Source organism: Alosa alosa, chromosome 20 (assembly GCF_017589495.1).
Source record: "Alosa alosa isolate M-15738 ecotype Scorff River chromosome 20, AALO_Geno_1.1, whole genome shotgun sequence".
NCBI classification, from domain to species: Eukaryota; Metazoa; Chordata; class Actinopteri; order Clupeiformes; family Clupeidae; genus Alosa; species Alosa alosa.
This window is the reverse complement of record NC_063208.1, coordinates 21869866-21885548: the sequence shown is the minus strand read 5'-3', so window position 1 is coordinate 21885548 and position 15683 is coordinate 21869866. Positions and strand designations below refer to the sequence as shown.

General features: G+C 40.5%; 1 protein-coding gene across 1 annotated transcript; it reads right to left on the bottom strand.

The window, feature by feature from the left end:
• Positions 1–4885: 4885 nt before the first annotated feature.
• On the bottom strand, positions 4886–8490 carry si:ch211-153f2.3. The gene is made up of 2 exons (XM_048228982.1): positions 8057–8490; positions 4886–5913 (listed from the first exon to the last, which is right to left on the bottom strand). Exons 1-2 carry the CDS (start codon positions 8264–8266, stop codon positions 5587–5589), a joined length of 537 nt encoding a protein of 178 aa, XP_048084939.1. The 5' UTR covers positions 8267–8490; the 3' UTR covers positions 4886–5586.
• Between the last annotated feature and the right edge of the window lie 7193 nt (positions 8491–15683).

Genomic DNA, 15683 nt, shown 5'->3' with positions numbered 1-15683 from the left:
ATAACGCAATAACAGAGTTGACTGGACTATTGCCCTTCTGCTTTTATTTGTTATTACTATTTGCTTTTGTTTATGTAAAGCACATTGAATGACCTCTATGTATGAAATGGGCTATATAAATAAACTTGACTTGACTTGTCTATAGCGTCATGCTTCATATTAAAAGTCTTTGTGGATTTTAAGCAATTTTATAAGAGTTAACATAGTTGGCAAGAACTTTGAGACAGACAAAAATTATATATTTGTTTAAATAGACTTTCTATGTAACTGATGTTATAACAGTTAGTAAATTCATCTCCGAAAAATACACTGTTAGACTTAATAACATTATTAGCTAGTAATCAAGGATCTTTGGTTCAGCCTTATCAAATTGAACCTTAAATTGGTAATATTCTAATCACATGGCTGAACTCAAGCAACCAGTTTTAATGACAGTTAATGTAAGTTCTAGATCTTCACAGTAAAATTCTGGAATGACTTAGGCCTACAAATATTTACAACGTACAAATATTTTACTCCTCAAAGATGTGTGTATTATACAGCAAATCTAGCCCCAGAGGTAAGATCTGAAGTGCCTCCATGTCTGAAACTAAACCTTATGGGTGAAGACTATATGGTGAAACTTTCATGCTTTAGTCATAAAATGCACAATTGTTTTGCCTATCAGCATAACTAATTGTGAATTTACACATTATGCATTTGAATAAATAGTACACACTGAAAAAAATGAAATGGTGGCAGTGGGGTGGCCAGAGTTCATGACACAGTGGCCGCGAACACCCCTGGCCACCCTGTGGTGGCGCCCCTGTTCCAGAAATATTTGCCTTTGAGAAAACGAGTCTGTTGTCCTTCCCCTCACATTGTGTTAGTCCAGGGGTGACACATCGTGTGATGCCATCACCCGATCATGTGGAAGATCATAAGATGTAAGTCATCATGACTTGCACCACTCCTTCAGTGCTTTGTTTTCTTTGGATTTTTACCTTTATCATTAGAAAGTCATTTGAAAAGGCAAATAAACAATAACATGCTTTTTGTGCAGCAATGCATATGTTGATGCAGTAATATATAGGCCTATATTTCAATTACTTTGAGTTATTTAAATATATTATCATATTCAATTGCCTTTTTTTGCTCACAAATGACAGTCACAGTTTCACAAATTCATCAGCAGCTTTCTATGAAGAACAGATTCTAGAAGGTGTATTTGCTCTTGAGAAGACATTGACATGTAACAGGGCGCACAGTTCTGTAACACAATAGACAGCAAATGCAGAACAAAACCGGAACAGTATTTGGCGAGACATAAAGAGCTGACATTGTCCCTGCAGTATAAATGAAGTCTGCATGGGGTCTTTGGTCCCTCCTCCCCTTTCCCTGGACATGGGGACATTATCTGCTGATGATGACCAAGCAGATTCCAAGGGACTGCTTGTAGTAGTGCCACCATCACAATAAATGGCAAGGGCTGACTTAAGCAACGGCCAAGCCAAAAACGCAATGAATCAAACCAAATTCACAATCGTCACCAAGTATATCACCTAATTGAATTGACAGGCTCTGTCTGCGTCGACACAATTAGTCTTACTTCTCTGACCTTTAAGTTCAATCCCAGAAGTTCGCTTCAGTGGCCACAGTTTAAGTGCAACAATATTTCAGGCATTGGTAGACTACACTTGTCATAAAATGTGAGTACTTTCATTTAGTGTGACCTTTTCATGGTTTGTGTATTGCTGTCGGAGGAAATAAATATTGAGAATAAATTAACCCTGAGGATGGAGTCATGTAGGCCTATAAAATGTAATCTTATAGAGATGTGTATGTACCGGTAGTCTTATAATCTTACATACATAGAGTGTTGCAGTTGTGCAGTAGAAATGCATGGAACTGCAAATTTAGAGGTGGACTGGACATATATGATAAATCATTAGATTCTAAAGTGTGATACCAGAGTTTTCTTGTTGTAAAAGACTTAGGGAACATTCTTTTGATGTACTTCAATTAATTATACAGCTTAAAGTGTCCAAGGCTTACTTTGTGTGTCTATAGGAGACAGCCATGGAATTGCAGGCAACTTGCCAAAAAACAGTGGAATCCCACTTCTACAGAAACTGGGCTGACTCCACTAACAAAGGCGTGATTTTGTTTGCCTTGCACTTTCCAGCCTCAGGAGCCCCAGGGATGTGCTTATTTTCCTCTAGTGTGCCAGTGTAACTGATGGGCAGACACTGTTGAGCCATCCATTACAGTTTTAAAAGTGACCCAATATTCCTCATCCACCCCATGCGGACTGTATGTCAGCATCATATGTAAAGGAATGCTCAATCCCTGCCCACTTCTCACAGAGGGGGAAATGTATGGGAGCACATTGTATGGGCCGAGGCAGGATGAATGAGAGGTAGACAGAGAGAGTGGGGAGTGAGAGCAACAGAGAAACGGAGGGGGAGAATCTTTTCAGTTCTTTATGAAGCCAACAATGGCCTTTGTCCACAATCTCCCACCATTCTTATTGGGGTTACAAGAAGGAGGGAAAAGGGGGGTTTGGCTCGCCATAGTAACAGTGACAAAACACGTTGGTCCCAGTGTTGGCAGGGAGGGCGATGAGAGAACAAGCTAAAGAAATGCTCAGAGACCACGGCAGCAGGAGAGGCTGAAAGAGGGATAGAGACTGTAGGAGAGGGGTGCCACAGTGAGTTGACAGAGGCACGTGATGGGATAAAAGAGAAGGAGAAAGAAGAAACTTGAGAGTTTTTAAATCCAACGAAGAGCTGGCAGGAGCGACTGACCGGACAGAAGCAAAGAGAATACGCACATGCACACAGCTACATGCATATTCATTTACTCTGACCAAGTGACAACAGCAGCTGTCACGGTTGAGAAGAGAGATTTGGCCAGAATGAATCCAGACACACAGTGTGAGGACATGCTGTCCACCATGGTCTTGGAGAACATCAAAAACAAACTCTTGCATGCGTTTAGGGCAACAGGAGAGGCGCGGACTGTCCCGGACTGCTCAGGTGCCTCTCCCACCTGCGTTGGGAGAAGTTTTCAAGCCAATGAAGAGCTGAGAAGAGCAAAAATTGACGGAGCAATTTCTTGGATACGATCTGAGCTGGTAAGATATTTTCACAGTGAGAAAACACTTGAGATTACTTTCCTGTTTACTTCCCTTTCCTTCCGTGTGCTACAATTGAGAGATGTGAATTAACTGGGCAAACTGAACATTTCACCATGTTGTGATAGTATTAAAAAATCTGGATTGGTATAACCAGAGCCATATAAAGGCCTTTATATGGCTCTGGATATAACTATATAACTATACTAGTATGTTGTACATTTTAATTGTGTTTATCTGCTGTTATCATGTTATCATGTTACTATGTTATACTTTCTTAATTGAAATGTTCATGTCATGGGTTTGTCTATTGAAAAAGCTGGGACTGGCTGCTTCTTAGGGGGGGGTGGAGGTGGTTGAGCCAGTGTGGGGTTGGTTAGGCGTAAAGTCCTGATTTGTGCTCCTGTCACTGGTGTTTAGCTGGAGATGCGCTCGCAGGACCGGCAGCTGGCCAAGACGCTGCTGGGGCTCAACAGCGAGATCCAGAGGCTGAGGAGGGAGAGCAGCGCCCGCCGCCGCCGCCGCCACTGCACCAGACCCAGAGGGTGGCCAGAACCAGAGCCACTGACCCACTCACCCGAGCAGGGCTTTCCCCTACTCAGAAAACAGAGAGGACGATTGGGAATAGCAGACTTAGGATTTGGGGAAGGCATTGGATACAGAGAGGGTATGTGTGTGTGTGTGTGTGTGTGTGTGTGTGTGTGTGTGTGTGTGTGTGTGTGTGTGTGTGTGTGTGTGTGTGTGTGTGTGTGTGTGTGTGTGTGTGTGTGTGTGTGTGTGTGTGTGTGTGTGTGTGTGTGTTGTGTGGTGTGTGTGTATTAGAGAGAGAAAGAGAGAAAAAGATGGTGCGTTGGCAGCACTGACCGCAGAGTGCCCTTTTGGCAGTGCCCAAATGAACTGGAAGAATGCTTGCGTTAAAATGCCAGCATGCTTCAAAGGGCACGCTGTTATGGAACCTTATTGTTAACCTGCCCGTTATGCTTTTATTGGACAATATGTTTTTCCCCCTAATGGATTAATTGGTGGACAGTGGACAGTTATGCGAAAAAATTGAGTCTGGACACGTTGCTACTGTACCTGTTGTATGATCCTCATAAAGACAAGAATTTTGAAGTGAATAATCAAGACAACATTTTTAGTAATTGTATTTCTAGCACCCAAAATAAGCATGTGTATTGTATTAGAAATGTAAATAGATTAAGACCAAAAATGGACAAGTTAATTTATTTTATAATACACACAAATGTTTACTTTGTGCAACAGAGCATCAGTCAAACAAGTGGCAGTGAACACTCTGTCCACCTGTCCTGAACATTTCCCACCATAGCTGAAAGCAGGTTGTCATCCGACATAATGGATTAACTCTTTTGCGGACACCACACAATGTCCATGTCCCAGGGGAGGGCAGCCTTTCAGTGAAAACAGATCTGACATGGTTTTATTGTCACTGCCATGGCTGTGTAATCGCTCTTTCTGCATGTTCCCTCTTTGCATTGCAGGGAAACATGATACTGGCCCAACAAGGTCGTCAGTATGATCCACACAATTACTGTCAATTTAACATCCAGAGGCTTTTTCACTGTAAGGCTGTTGGGATTCTGTCTTGGGCCAGTCAAACAATGCACCGTTTTGTCACTGAACACACAGCATGGTACAATTAAAATGTCCCCCCTCCACTCCCACCTCATTGTGTGTATAATGCAGTGGTCTTTGGGTGGAATGTAACTTTACAATGTATGTATTTGTCATGTTGGTTACACAAGACAGCTCTGAAACATGAAAGAATTTGTTATTGTCACAGTATGACTGAGTTATGTAATCATTACAAAAGTTACATACAGTGAATGTATAATTTCTCTTGCCTGCTACATGTATTTGAATTTATGCTACTTACACACATCCAAAAATGAAAAACATTAAAGTGTGTGAGATTACAGAATCAAGCTCTCTCCTAATTACAATACTTACAAACTGTACACGTTCACATTCACACAAAAGCATCAGGCATAATTTCGCTGCCTTTTGTCACCAGGAAAAAGAAGCATTCCATCATACCACAGATTACACATGAGCTGCCTCTCCAGAGTGGCATTGTTATAGCTACTGAGAATGAGAAAGATAAAAATGTGTGGATATTCTATTCACTGGGATGTGACTTCGATTAGATCACCATGGTCAAACTGTACATACTGTTTCAAACCCCAATAATTATATTTAAAACTGTCCAAATATGTTATCTGTGAACCAATACATAATCTTGATGGGTAGCTATTTTAGATGCTATCCGATTAATGCAAGCAAGGCACAGGTCAGAAAAAAGGATTGTTAAGGCCGTAACAAGCTATCCACGGAACATGTACCTCTATCTATCCAGCTAATATGGACTTGTCATGTAGGAAAATATAACTTATGGGACTTCCATCATGATTGGAGTGACTGTAAAGATGAACACATCTGGGCTAGCAAAATGCTTAGGGCAGAGAGCTGCGCCTGCTGAGATGACGTTTGGGTGGGGAGCCCCACAGCGAACACGGCGAGCAGGGGCTGTGGTGAGGATACAGGCAGGGGGCAGAGGGAAGGTAGCAGTCCATCTCTCCAGAGCTGGACAGTGTGCTGCCACTGTCCCCAGCATCGCTGCCCGAATCCCAGCTCGCCTCCTCATCCTCCTTGCTCTCCTCCTCTTCCTCCTCCTCCAGCTCCAACTCAGCCTCAGCACACTCCAGCTTCAGCTCCTGGATGCCCGCATGGAGGTCCATCAGCTGGCGGATGAGCACCTGATCCTGTGACCGCATCTCAATCTGCGGGGGATGGACACAACCAGCATGGTGAAGAAAAGAAGGGGGAAAAACATGGTCACAGCCATGGATATAATGAATGAGTAAACACAAGACAAAGACGCGACTCTAAATCGAGCCGGCAATGAGACAGACAGGGCCTGTTAAGCAAAAAAAACAAAAAAAAACGAAAGAGAAACTAAATGTATTAGACAGTTTACAAAGTTCATGTCCTTTTACTGGGGCGAGAAAAGTGTTAAGACCATTTTCAGGCTGACAATACCTCTTTCAGATGCAAATCTTTTTTTCCCTTGGCATTCTTCATTTTTTATGGTGGCTGAGGCAGTCTAATTGCCTCTATTGTGAGAATATAGTATCCTGAATAAGAGTGAGTTCGGTAAACTGAGTTTGTCTCAGCCCGAGGAATGTCAGAGCAAAAAGCGCCAGAGAGTATGGAGAACAGCCCAAAAAAAAGAACAAACTCTCTTTTACGGTTACAGAGATCAAAATAACAGTGTGCTTATATGTGTTTTTGTGCAGTGTTTATGTGTGTGACAAAGAAAGAGAGAGAGAGATTGAGAAAAACAAAATGGGAAAGAGTGAAAAACAGTGTTTGTGTTTTTGTATCTTTTTGAAAGAAATTCAAACTCACACAAAACCTGTTTAAAGACATGCCAAAACAAGTGCTTGTTCACTCTGGAGTTGTGCTCTCTCTTTCTCCTTTTCTGAGAAATCTCTTGAAGCCAAGGCTTTAAACTTGATCAGATGCCATAAGGCTGTAATTAGTAGCACTTCTACTTGGACTGAGTCATAAAGGACCGTCGGAGCACATACAGTACATCATAGAAAAGGAAAGAAAAAACTCAGCAACAAAGAGAGAGTAGTCCTGAGAGGGAGGGAAACCTGTTGGTTGAGATGCTGAAATTCTGTATATTTTGGGTGACTTCTGCTAGAGAAGTGTTGTTTGAAACATGTTTTGAAGAACAGAAACTTAATAATCAAATACCTATCACATATATGAATATGAATGGGTGCACTGAGACACAATTTCATTAGATCCTGGAAGGATTTGAAAAAAGACAAACAACCAAGATGACGGTTCCAAAGACCAGACAAGACAAATAAAAACAAATCTAGATTAATGGGATTTTAACATGTCTGTAAACACATGGTTTTAGAAATCCAAATGTGTTGTAAATAGAAAGTGAATAGGAAATTCAATTATTTTAATTTCTCAAGCATGCAAATCATGTCTGCATACTACCCATGGCATTAGAAATCCAAACATATTTTGTTATTTGTTGCTGTATAGTAAAATAAAAAGTTTCAATAATAAAGCACACAGTAGGCTACTATGTCAGAAACAAAAAAACTAATATTGGCCAGCAGTTCTGAACATTCAGTCAGAGTCAGAGTGGCATGAATGGCCACAACTTGGAAAGCTTTCAGACAGACAGCAGTCGCAGACTAAAACTTTATTAGTCTGACAATAACTCTTATTTATTGTCTCTGTCTGACACCCCCAACACAAACACACACTCATTTTACTTGGCCTCTGTCTTCTGGTCTTTCGTGAGAAGGGAACAAATCTTGTTGATTATGACAACTTATTTTCAAAACAGGAAGAGAGGAAGAGAGAGAATGTCAACAGACATATTAATAACAGACAAGGGGCCCTCTGTATGTTTAACCCTGTCATTGCATCCTCCCAATCTTCAATTTATCTCCCTGTTACCTAGCTAGATAAGAGGTGAGTAGTAACACATTTGTTGTGAGTGTGCCTGACCTTTGTCTCACTGGCTAACACAAAGGCTACCACCTCCTCTGGGTGGAAAGCAATAGAGGAAATTCCCCGGTGGGATTCACAGGAAAATGTATTTGCTGCCCACTACCATCAATATTACATATATGTGTACATTGGATGTTTTCCAAACACTTATCGGTCAATAACCTGACTGTGAACTAAACTGAATACTTTCCAAACACTGTTATCAGTCAATAACCGTAATCACAACATTAAGGGAAATAGCCTTAATCTTCGAGCAAAATAAAAAAAAATAATACGTTAGTATTGTATGAACACTACTTTGTCGATTTTCCTCTCATCATGTGGCCACAGCCATTGTAAAATATTAGGTATCAGCAGTTAGCTTCTGGGTGGTCTTACCAGCTCCTTCCTCAACCAGGCAAGGGCAGTTTCGATGTCCAGCTGATGGGTGCCTGTCTCTCGGGGTGGGCTACCACCTCTGGGCTCCTCTTCAGCCAGACATCCTCTGTTCTCCATGTCACGGTGAGGCAGGGCTGCTACAGACTTGCAGGTATCAAAGGTGGCTTCTCTGCATGAGAAATCTCTCAGCCTTGTCAGGACCACTTCCATTATAGCGCTTTTTTTTGTTTGTTTGGGTTAGATTAATTCCTAGTAGTCGGCAGAAGAGTTTGGTCTTATATAATCCAGCTGTGTGTTTAATTGGGTCTAAGTTCACCTGTGTGTCAGCTGTAGCGAGATACAGCGTTGTCTGAGACTCCTATCTTTCTGACTCCTGATCTGCCTGAGAGCTCCGTACTCACTGAGATCTGGACAGCGCCAGGGTTTAAACTTAAAGAGCGACCCCTCATCTCCTCCCTGTGTTTGTGTGTGTGTGTGTGTGTGCGTTTGTGTGTGTGTGTGTGTTACGTCAGTGTGACGTAAGCCCTACCTATTGTTTGCCTAAGTGACCTATGCTTGTTTACCCCTTTGGGGCCTTTCTTGTCTTTAAACAAACAGATGTCCCTTCGAGGGGGGAAAAAGGGGAGAAACTGGACATGCAGTTGTCACGGTTACTTCCGTTGTGTCCGAAAAGGATTAAATTGTATGTCAGAATGTCCTTGGCTTGCTCTTATGACAGGCAGAACAATTAACAAGAGGCAATAGATGAGAAAGATAGATTGTTCCTCATCTACTTAGGTGCCTATAGGAATCGTGTCTGTGCATTCCACTTCATCACACCAATCTACACACACACACACACACACACACACACACACACACACACACATACTCTAAATACAGAACTGTGACTTCACCCATCTACAGGTCTTTCATGAGGTGCCCACTTAACCACCTCCAGAACTAAAGAGCCGTGGGAGCTGGATGTTTGTCTTGGTCGTTAAAATGGCGGCATTGCTTTTGGCCCTCAGTTCTGAGCACATCTCTCTCCTTCTCACTCTCTCCCGCGACTCCCGCTGTACAGCGACAGCCATGTGTGGCTAACCGTCTGCGAGGCGGCACATCTCAGCCCGCTGCCCCTGGCAACCAAACTCAAATGGACAATAAATCTCTGCACAGGATCAGAATGGCTTGACGGCACAACTGAGGCTATATTTAAACTTGAATTCATTTGCTGTTTTTGGGCCCAAATGGCAACAATAGAGGGCTGACTGGATGTGAAGTCATCAACTGGATGAGTTTGTATTACAAAAGTGGGCCTCATCGAGACCATCATCCAGATATGGGCTGACAGCAGTGATGTTACTGTAACTCAATTAAGTGTTATACATTTTGTGATTTTCCCAATTCATACTAATGGAATATACTACAGTTGGTGTAAACATACCAACTCTAAACTGTGAGGTTTAAAAACAAAAAATTAAGTTAGCTGAAAAAGAGCCTTTTTAAAATTCAGATGCATTGGACACTCAGATAATGACTGCTATATTCTGTGTATATTCTGTGTTGTGTCCCCTATAGTTCCTGATACAAAATTCAAGGAGGTGAGGGGGAGTGTTAACTTCACACATCATTCATGCAACAGGCCAGGCCTGCCCAAATGTCTTGTCAGGTCTTGTCGCCCCCTTGTGGTGATGCATAGTTATAACACTCACACACTGACCCCCTGTTGGTGCTTTATGCATTTCTGTTTCCTGTTGAAATGCTTGGAACAGTTTGAAAATACATGAGTGTTAATTAAAAATAAAAAATATCTGAGCTTATATATATATATTATTTTAAGAAAAAGGGTAGGCCTATAGATCTGTTATAACATTTAGCCTATAAAATAAATGGTAACACCTCTAACAAAACAAATAACTAAAACAGTGTGCTGGGTGAATTATTTTAACACTTAAAAGGCCATGGCTACATAAAAACAATGTGATTCAGTAGGGTAAATGCTAAAAATGTGCATCTGATCCAAATACTAGATCTGTAAGGGAGTTTTTCATATCAATGCTTTGCTCTTGGGTTCTTCCTTGTTGGTGATCCCCCACCCAAACACTGCTCCTCCCCCATCTTTTTCATGCAGCTGTAATGCCATGAATTCACTAAACCCCTCCTTGTGGCCATGTTGAGTATGATGGGCAAACTTTGTTCAGCATCCACAAGGTGAGGACAAAGAGCAGGGACATTCCTTGCCAAACCACCAACACAGGTGGGTGGCTCATACCTCACCTAAGAAATACATAGGCAATATTTGCATGTTAACAAAATGATGGCAATTTTAAGTGGAATAAGGAAACCAACACTCAACATTTTGTGTGAGGATAATTAAATATGTGAGGATATATAATTAAATATTTGTAAATATTTAAATAGGCACAATTCTATCAAATCATTCAATATTCTTTTTCAACATTTGATAAAGGTCTAGATTGTGATGTATTATCATGGGCACTTTTATGTGTCTGTAATGTACTGGAAGAAACTTAGCAATAACTTCCTGCTCTCTTTATTTCTGTAGTCTCTTTATTTCATTCATAACTGATCTTAGTTATCTTGGTTTGATGCTTTTATCCAATATAATACCCTAAAAGTAATATGATTATATAATATTATGATTTTCAATTTATTCAAATTCTATTTTATATTATTTCTATTTAGAATATCTTTATCTCCCTCTTCATCTCTGTAAATGTCCAGTCTCCTTCCTCAAATAAAGTCTGTTTAATTGATGTTGTAAGACAAAAAGAAGGATGTTTCTCCATTCTAAGAAAAAAAATCATGTAATGCAACAATCAGTACAACGATTAGAAGAGCATCAATCTAGGCATCTCAATCTAACCATATTTTAAGATAACTCCTTCTCCTGAACTTGTTTCTTAACCAAACAGGTCTGGCAACCAATCTCTTTTAATAGGTCAATATGAGTAAAACTGAGAGTATGCAGCAAATTATTTGGGCTATAATACTAAAACTAATGTAAAGCATATAATTAATTAAGTTAAGGTAGTAAGGAAGTATTTTATTATTTATTATTATTAGACTATTATCGTAGTCTAAAATGTTGGTACAGGTAAGTATCTTTAACTGTTTTATCAATATGATACAAATGTTGCTTCAATCTCTGTATTAAACTGTTTTTTGTTTGTCCGATGTAAAGTCTTCCACAGATCCTGCACTTAATACAGTATACCAGATTCTTGGAGTTCGGACTCGTCACCGCCCAAACCGGAGCACCCAAAGAAGAAAATCGATTCTCTGTAAATTTAATCGTTTTAAAAAAATCATTCAAACTTTCTTTTTTATTGTTATTAGAACCCCTACTCAAAGAAGCATGTACCAGAATATCCCTCAAATTTTTATTTCTAAGAAATGCTGCAAGATTTTTAAATTGAGAAAGAGATTCCACCTGGTCCTGTACCCTCTTGAAATTCTTTTTTACTTTTCGATTTAATGCTAGGGAAACTGAACTAAATTTGGAAACGAAAGGGACCAAAGTATTATTTTCTTCCTTTTGTCTAGGTTGAAAACCCTGATCAAAAAGAAGTTTCACCTCCACTTAAATCCCCCGCAGAAAGCTTCGGCTATAACCCCGATTTCTTAGAGCTTTGAAAAGAGTTCTCGTGGCTGTCTCCACATCTTCTGCTTCCGAACAAATTCTATAATACCTGATCAGTTGGGATTTTACAATGCCCCTGAAGGTATGTCTAGGATGGAAACTAGACTTATATAGGAGTGCATGTGTCTGTAGCTTTACAAAAAACTCTCGTCCCCAGGTTCCCCCATCCATTTGTCTCCCTAACAATAAAAACTTCAGTGTCTAAGAATTCAATCTTTTCAGATTGAAGATTCTGTTTCACTTTGATCGAGGCATGATGACCATTTAAAATCTCAATAAACTCCAAAAAGTCTGACTCGGAATGACCCCAAATGCCAAAAATATCATCCAGAAATCTCACATATAAACTAGGGATTTTGTCCATGGGCCAGAGCAGAAGTTGGTATCACCAAAGGTGGCAAAATCTAGCAATGATTTTCGTAATCCTCTATGTCTGAGAGATATGTTTTGGTATGATAACCTTTACTAAGTGGTAGCTTAGTTGTATTTTTACTGGCTTTTATACCCATACCCAGTACAATTCACAATACATGCCTTTGTGTAGGTATAGGTGTATGCAAGTGTGTGGGATGATACGATATGTCTTAATCTATGTTATATTATATGTAGATGGCATAGGCTTTTAGAAAATATACAGTTTAGATGGATAATTTAGCTTTCCATGAATTACATAGGCTAAAATGTATCCATCATACACTTTTTCACCTATATAATATAGGATTAGATAGAGGCAAAAGACTAAAAGTGGGTGGGTCAAATCCAAACTCTTGCTATATCACATCTAGAGAGTATAGGCTTTTAGAAAATATATGGGTTAGATAGCTGAATACACTTTACACAGCTATTTTAGACCCATAACTAAGCTGTCCATTGAAAATCAATGCATTTCAATGTAATGCAAGATACATTACAGAACTAAGGTATAGTAGTATGGAGGAAGTTGGGAGATGCACATTATATCACATCTAGAATATATAGACTTCTCAGAAAAATATATTTTAGGGTAATTAATCTGTTTTCCTTAATGATACCAAAACTACAATGATCGGACATGCCATGATATTTCAATTCTAAAGAGAATGCATGTAGATCCTGCATAACTATTAGGCCTAAATTCTGTTTTTTCAATTCGTCTGGAATTAGATTTCTTTTCTGAACATTCTACAGTACAAATATAAACTGCCATCTTTAGAGTGTGTTGGTCAGTGTTGCCAGATTGGGCTTCTTTTGACTTCGTCGGGCGGGGAAATAAGCTTTAGGTGGGCAAATAAAATTTTGAGTTGAATGGTTCTCTATGACAAAATCGTTAGGGCTTGTTTTTTTTCTGAAGAGGACGGGTTTTTGAGCGTGAATGGGCGGAAATCACTCAACCCAATTTGGCAACACTGGTGTTGGTGTTTGCTGGGCCACAGGGCCAGTATGTGGATGGAAGCAGTTTAGCTAGGCTACAGAACAACAATGGCTGTTGTAGTGTCAAAAACAGATTACAAGGTGAGTACTGTTTATTTTTATTTGTGTTATGATTCAGATGTGTGAGAATGAGTAAGGATATGACCAATGACTAGGCTACTTGTGAAAGACTAGATATAATAACCCAACCGGCCCAAGTAAGGTACTAACATCATTATCAAGCAATGATGTCTGCTGTAAACCGTACTGTAGACTTCCCCAATTTGTGTGTGAACAAAAGAAAGGACAAAAATTAGGGGCAGCCGTGGCCTACTGGTTAGCGCTTCGGACTTAGGCACGGCTGAAGTGCCCTTGAGCAAGGCACCTAACCCCTCACTGCTCCCTGAGCGCCGCTATTGTTGCAGGCAGCTCACTGGTGTGTGCTTCACTTCACTGTGTGCTGAGTGTGTTTCACTAATTCATGGATTGGGATAAATTGCAGAGACCAAATTTCCCTCACGGGATCAATCAGTTTCAGTTGGTAGGCTAGAATACTGATGAGAGTGGCAGAATACTGATGATGCACAGTCAAGCCACAGCTCAAGCCACTGCACTCTCTCTCTCTTTCTCTTCCTCACATACACACACACATACTTCACATACACAAAGATGTTATCTCCCTCACATACACACTCTCTCTCTTACACTCTCTCTTTCTTTTACTCACACACACACTTCATATATTCCCTCTCTCTCACACACACAGTCACACACACTGTTGCTGAGTAGGAAAAGGCCTCATTTTAGCACATCATTCCTGACATATCTCGGTTGCTTTCAAATTGTTGTACATCCCAGAATAGAGAAGGCAGAAGGAAGTAGTGGTATTCAGGGGGAGTGTTTAATACATTGTTCAGATGATAAACCTTGTGGCACCTACTGTATGAACATAAAGTCATGGAACACACTACTGAGAGCAGCTGAAATAAGAGCCTATCGCCCCATCCTTGATCTTGCTAAAGGTCTCCCTGAGGGTAGAATACCATCCATATTGTATCACAGAAAATGCTGTAGCATCTTTACTATGAAGAAACTGCTTGACAAGATCCTTGCAAAAGACATATCTGCAGAACCGTCTGTCACAGAGGACCTAAGAAAATCCGCAAGGGAAGGTCCAACAACTTTAAGAGTTCATGAGGCCAAATGTATACAGGTACTGGTCATATAATTAGAATATCATCAAAAAGTTCAATCATGTAATTCCATTCAAAAAGTGAAACTTGTATGTTATATTAATTCATTACACACAGACTGATATTTCAAATGTTTAATTCATTTTCATGTTGATGATTTATAACTGACAACTATTGAAAATCCCAAATTCAGTATCTCAGAAAATTAGAATATTACTTAAGACCAATACAAAAAAAGTTTTTTTTTAGAAATGTTGGCCAACTGAAAAATAATATGAACATGAAAAGTATGAGCATACAGCACTCAATACAATACTTAGTTGGGGCTCATTTTGCCTGAATTACAATGCGGCATGGCATGGAGTCGATCAGTCTGTGGCACTGCTCAGGTGTTATGAGAGCCCAGGTTGCTCTGATAGTGGCCTTCAGCTCTTCTGCATTGTTGGGTGTGGCGTTATCACATCTTCCTCTTCACAATACCCCATAGATTTTCTATGGGGTTAAGGTCAGACGAGTTTGCTGGCCAATTAAGAACAGGGATACCATGGTCCTTAAACCAGGTACTGGTAGCTTTGGCACTGTGTGCAGGTGCCAAGTCCTGTTGGAAAATTAAATCTGCATCTCCATAAAGTTGGTCAGCAGCAGGAAGCATGAAGTGCTCTAAAACTTCCTGGTAGACGGCTGTGTTGACCTTGGACCTCAGAAAACACAATGGACCAACACCAGCAGATGACATGGCACCCCAAACCATCACTGATGGTGGAAACTTTACACTGGACTTCAACTGTGTCTCTCCTCTCTTCCTCCAGACTCTGGGACCTTGATTTCCAAAGGAAATGCAAAATTTACTTTCATCAGAGAACATAACTTTGGACCACTCAGCAGCTTTCCAGCCTTTTTGTCTTTAGCCCAGGCAAGACGCTTCTGACCATGGGCGTAGATTTAGGGTGGGACGCTAAGGACTAGTCCTAATCAAAATTTTAAGATGACAAAATTGTCCCCACCAATATTTTAGCGAACTTATTTGTACTGCTGATCATTCCGACAGCCAGCACGACAATACAAGAAACGTCAGGGTTATCTGACACGCAGGCTACACGCATGGAGAATGCCAATGCACAGGCTCCTTTGGCAGTCAAGCGAGCAGGTGTGTCAACGACAACGGTAAGTTACCAGGGCTGTCTGCCAATACATACCCCATAAAAGGCCAAAATAAAACATTTTGATATTCCCTTTGCCCTTCAGCATGTACATGTTTGCCCCTTTTTGTGGTTTGTAGATCAGCTATGCCACCCAAGAAGAAAGGGGACATACAAAGCTTTTTCATTATGCATTCATTTCATTTCATTAAGTAGGCAAACTAGCCATAGCCTACAAACTGGCGACTAGTAACCAGGCT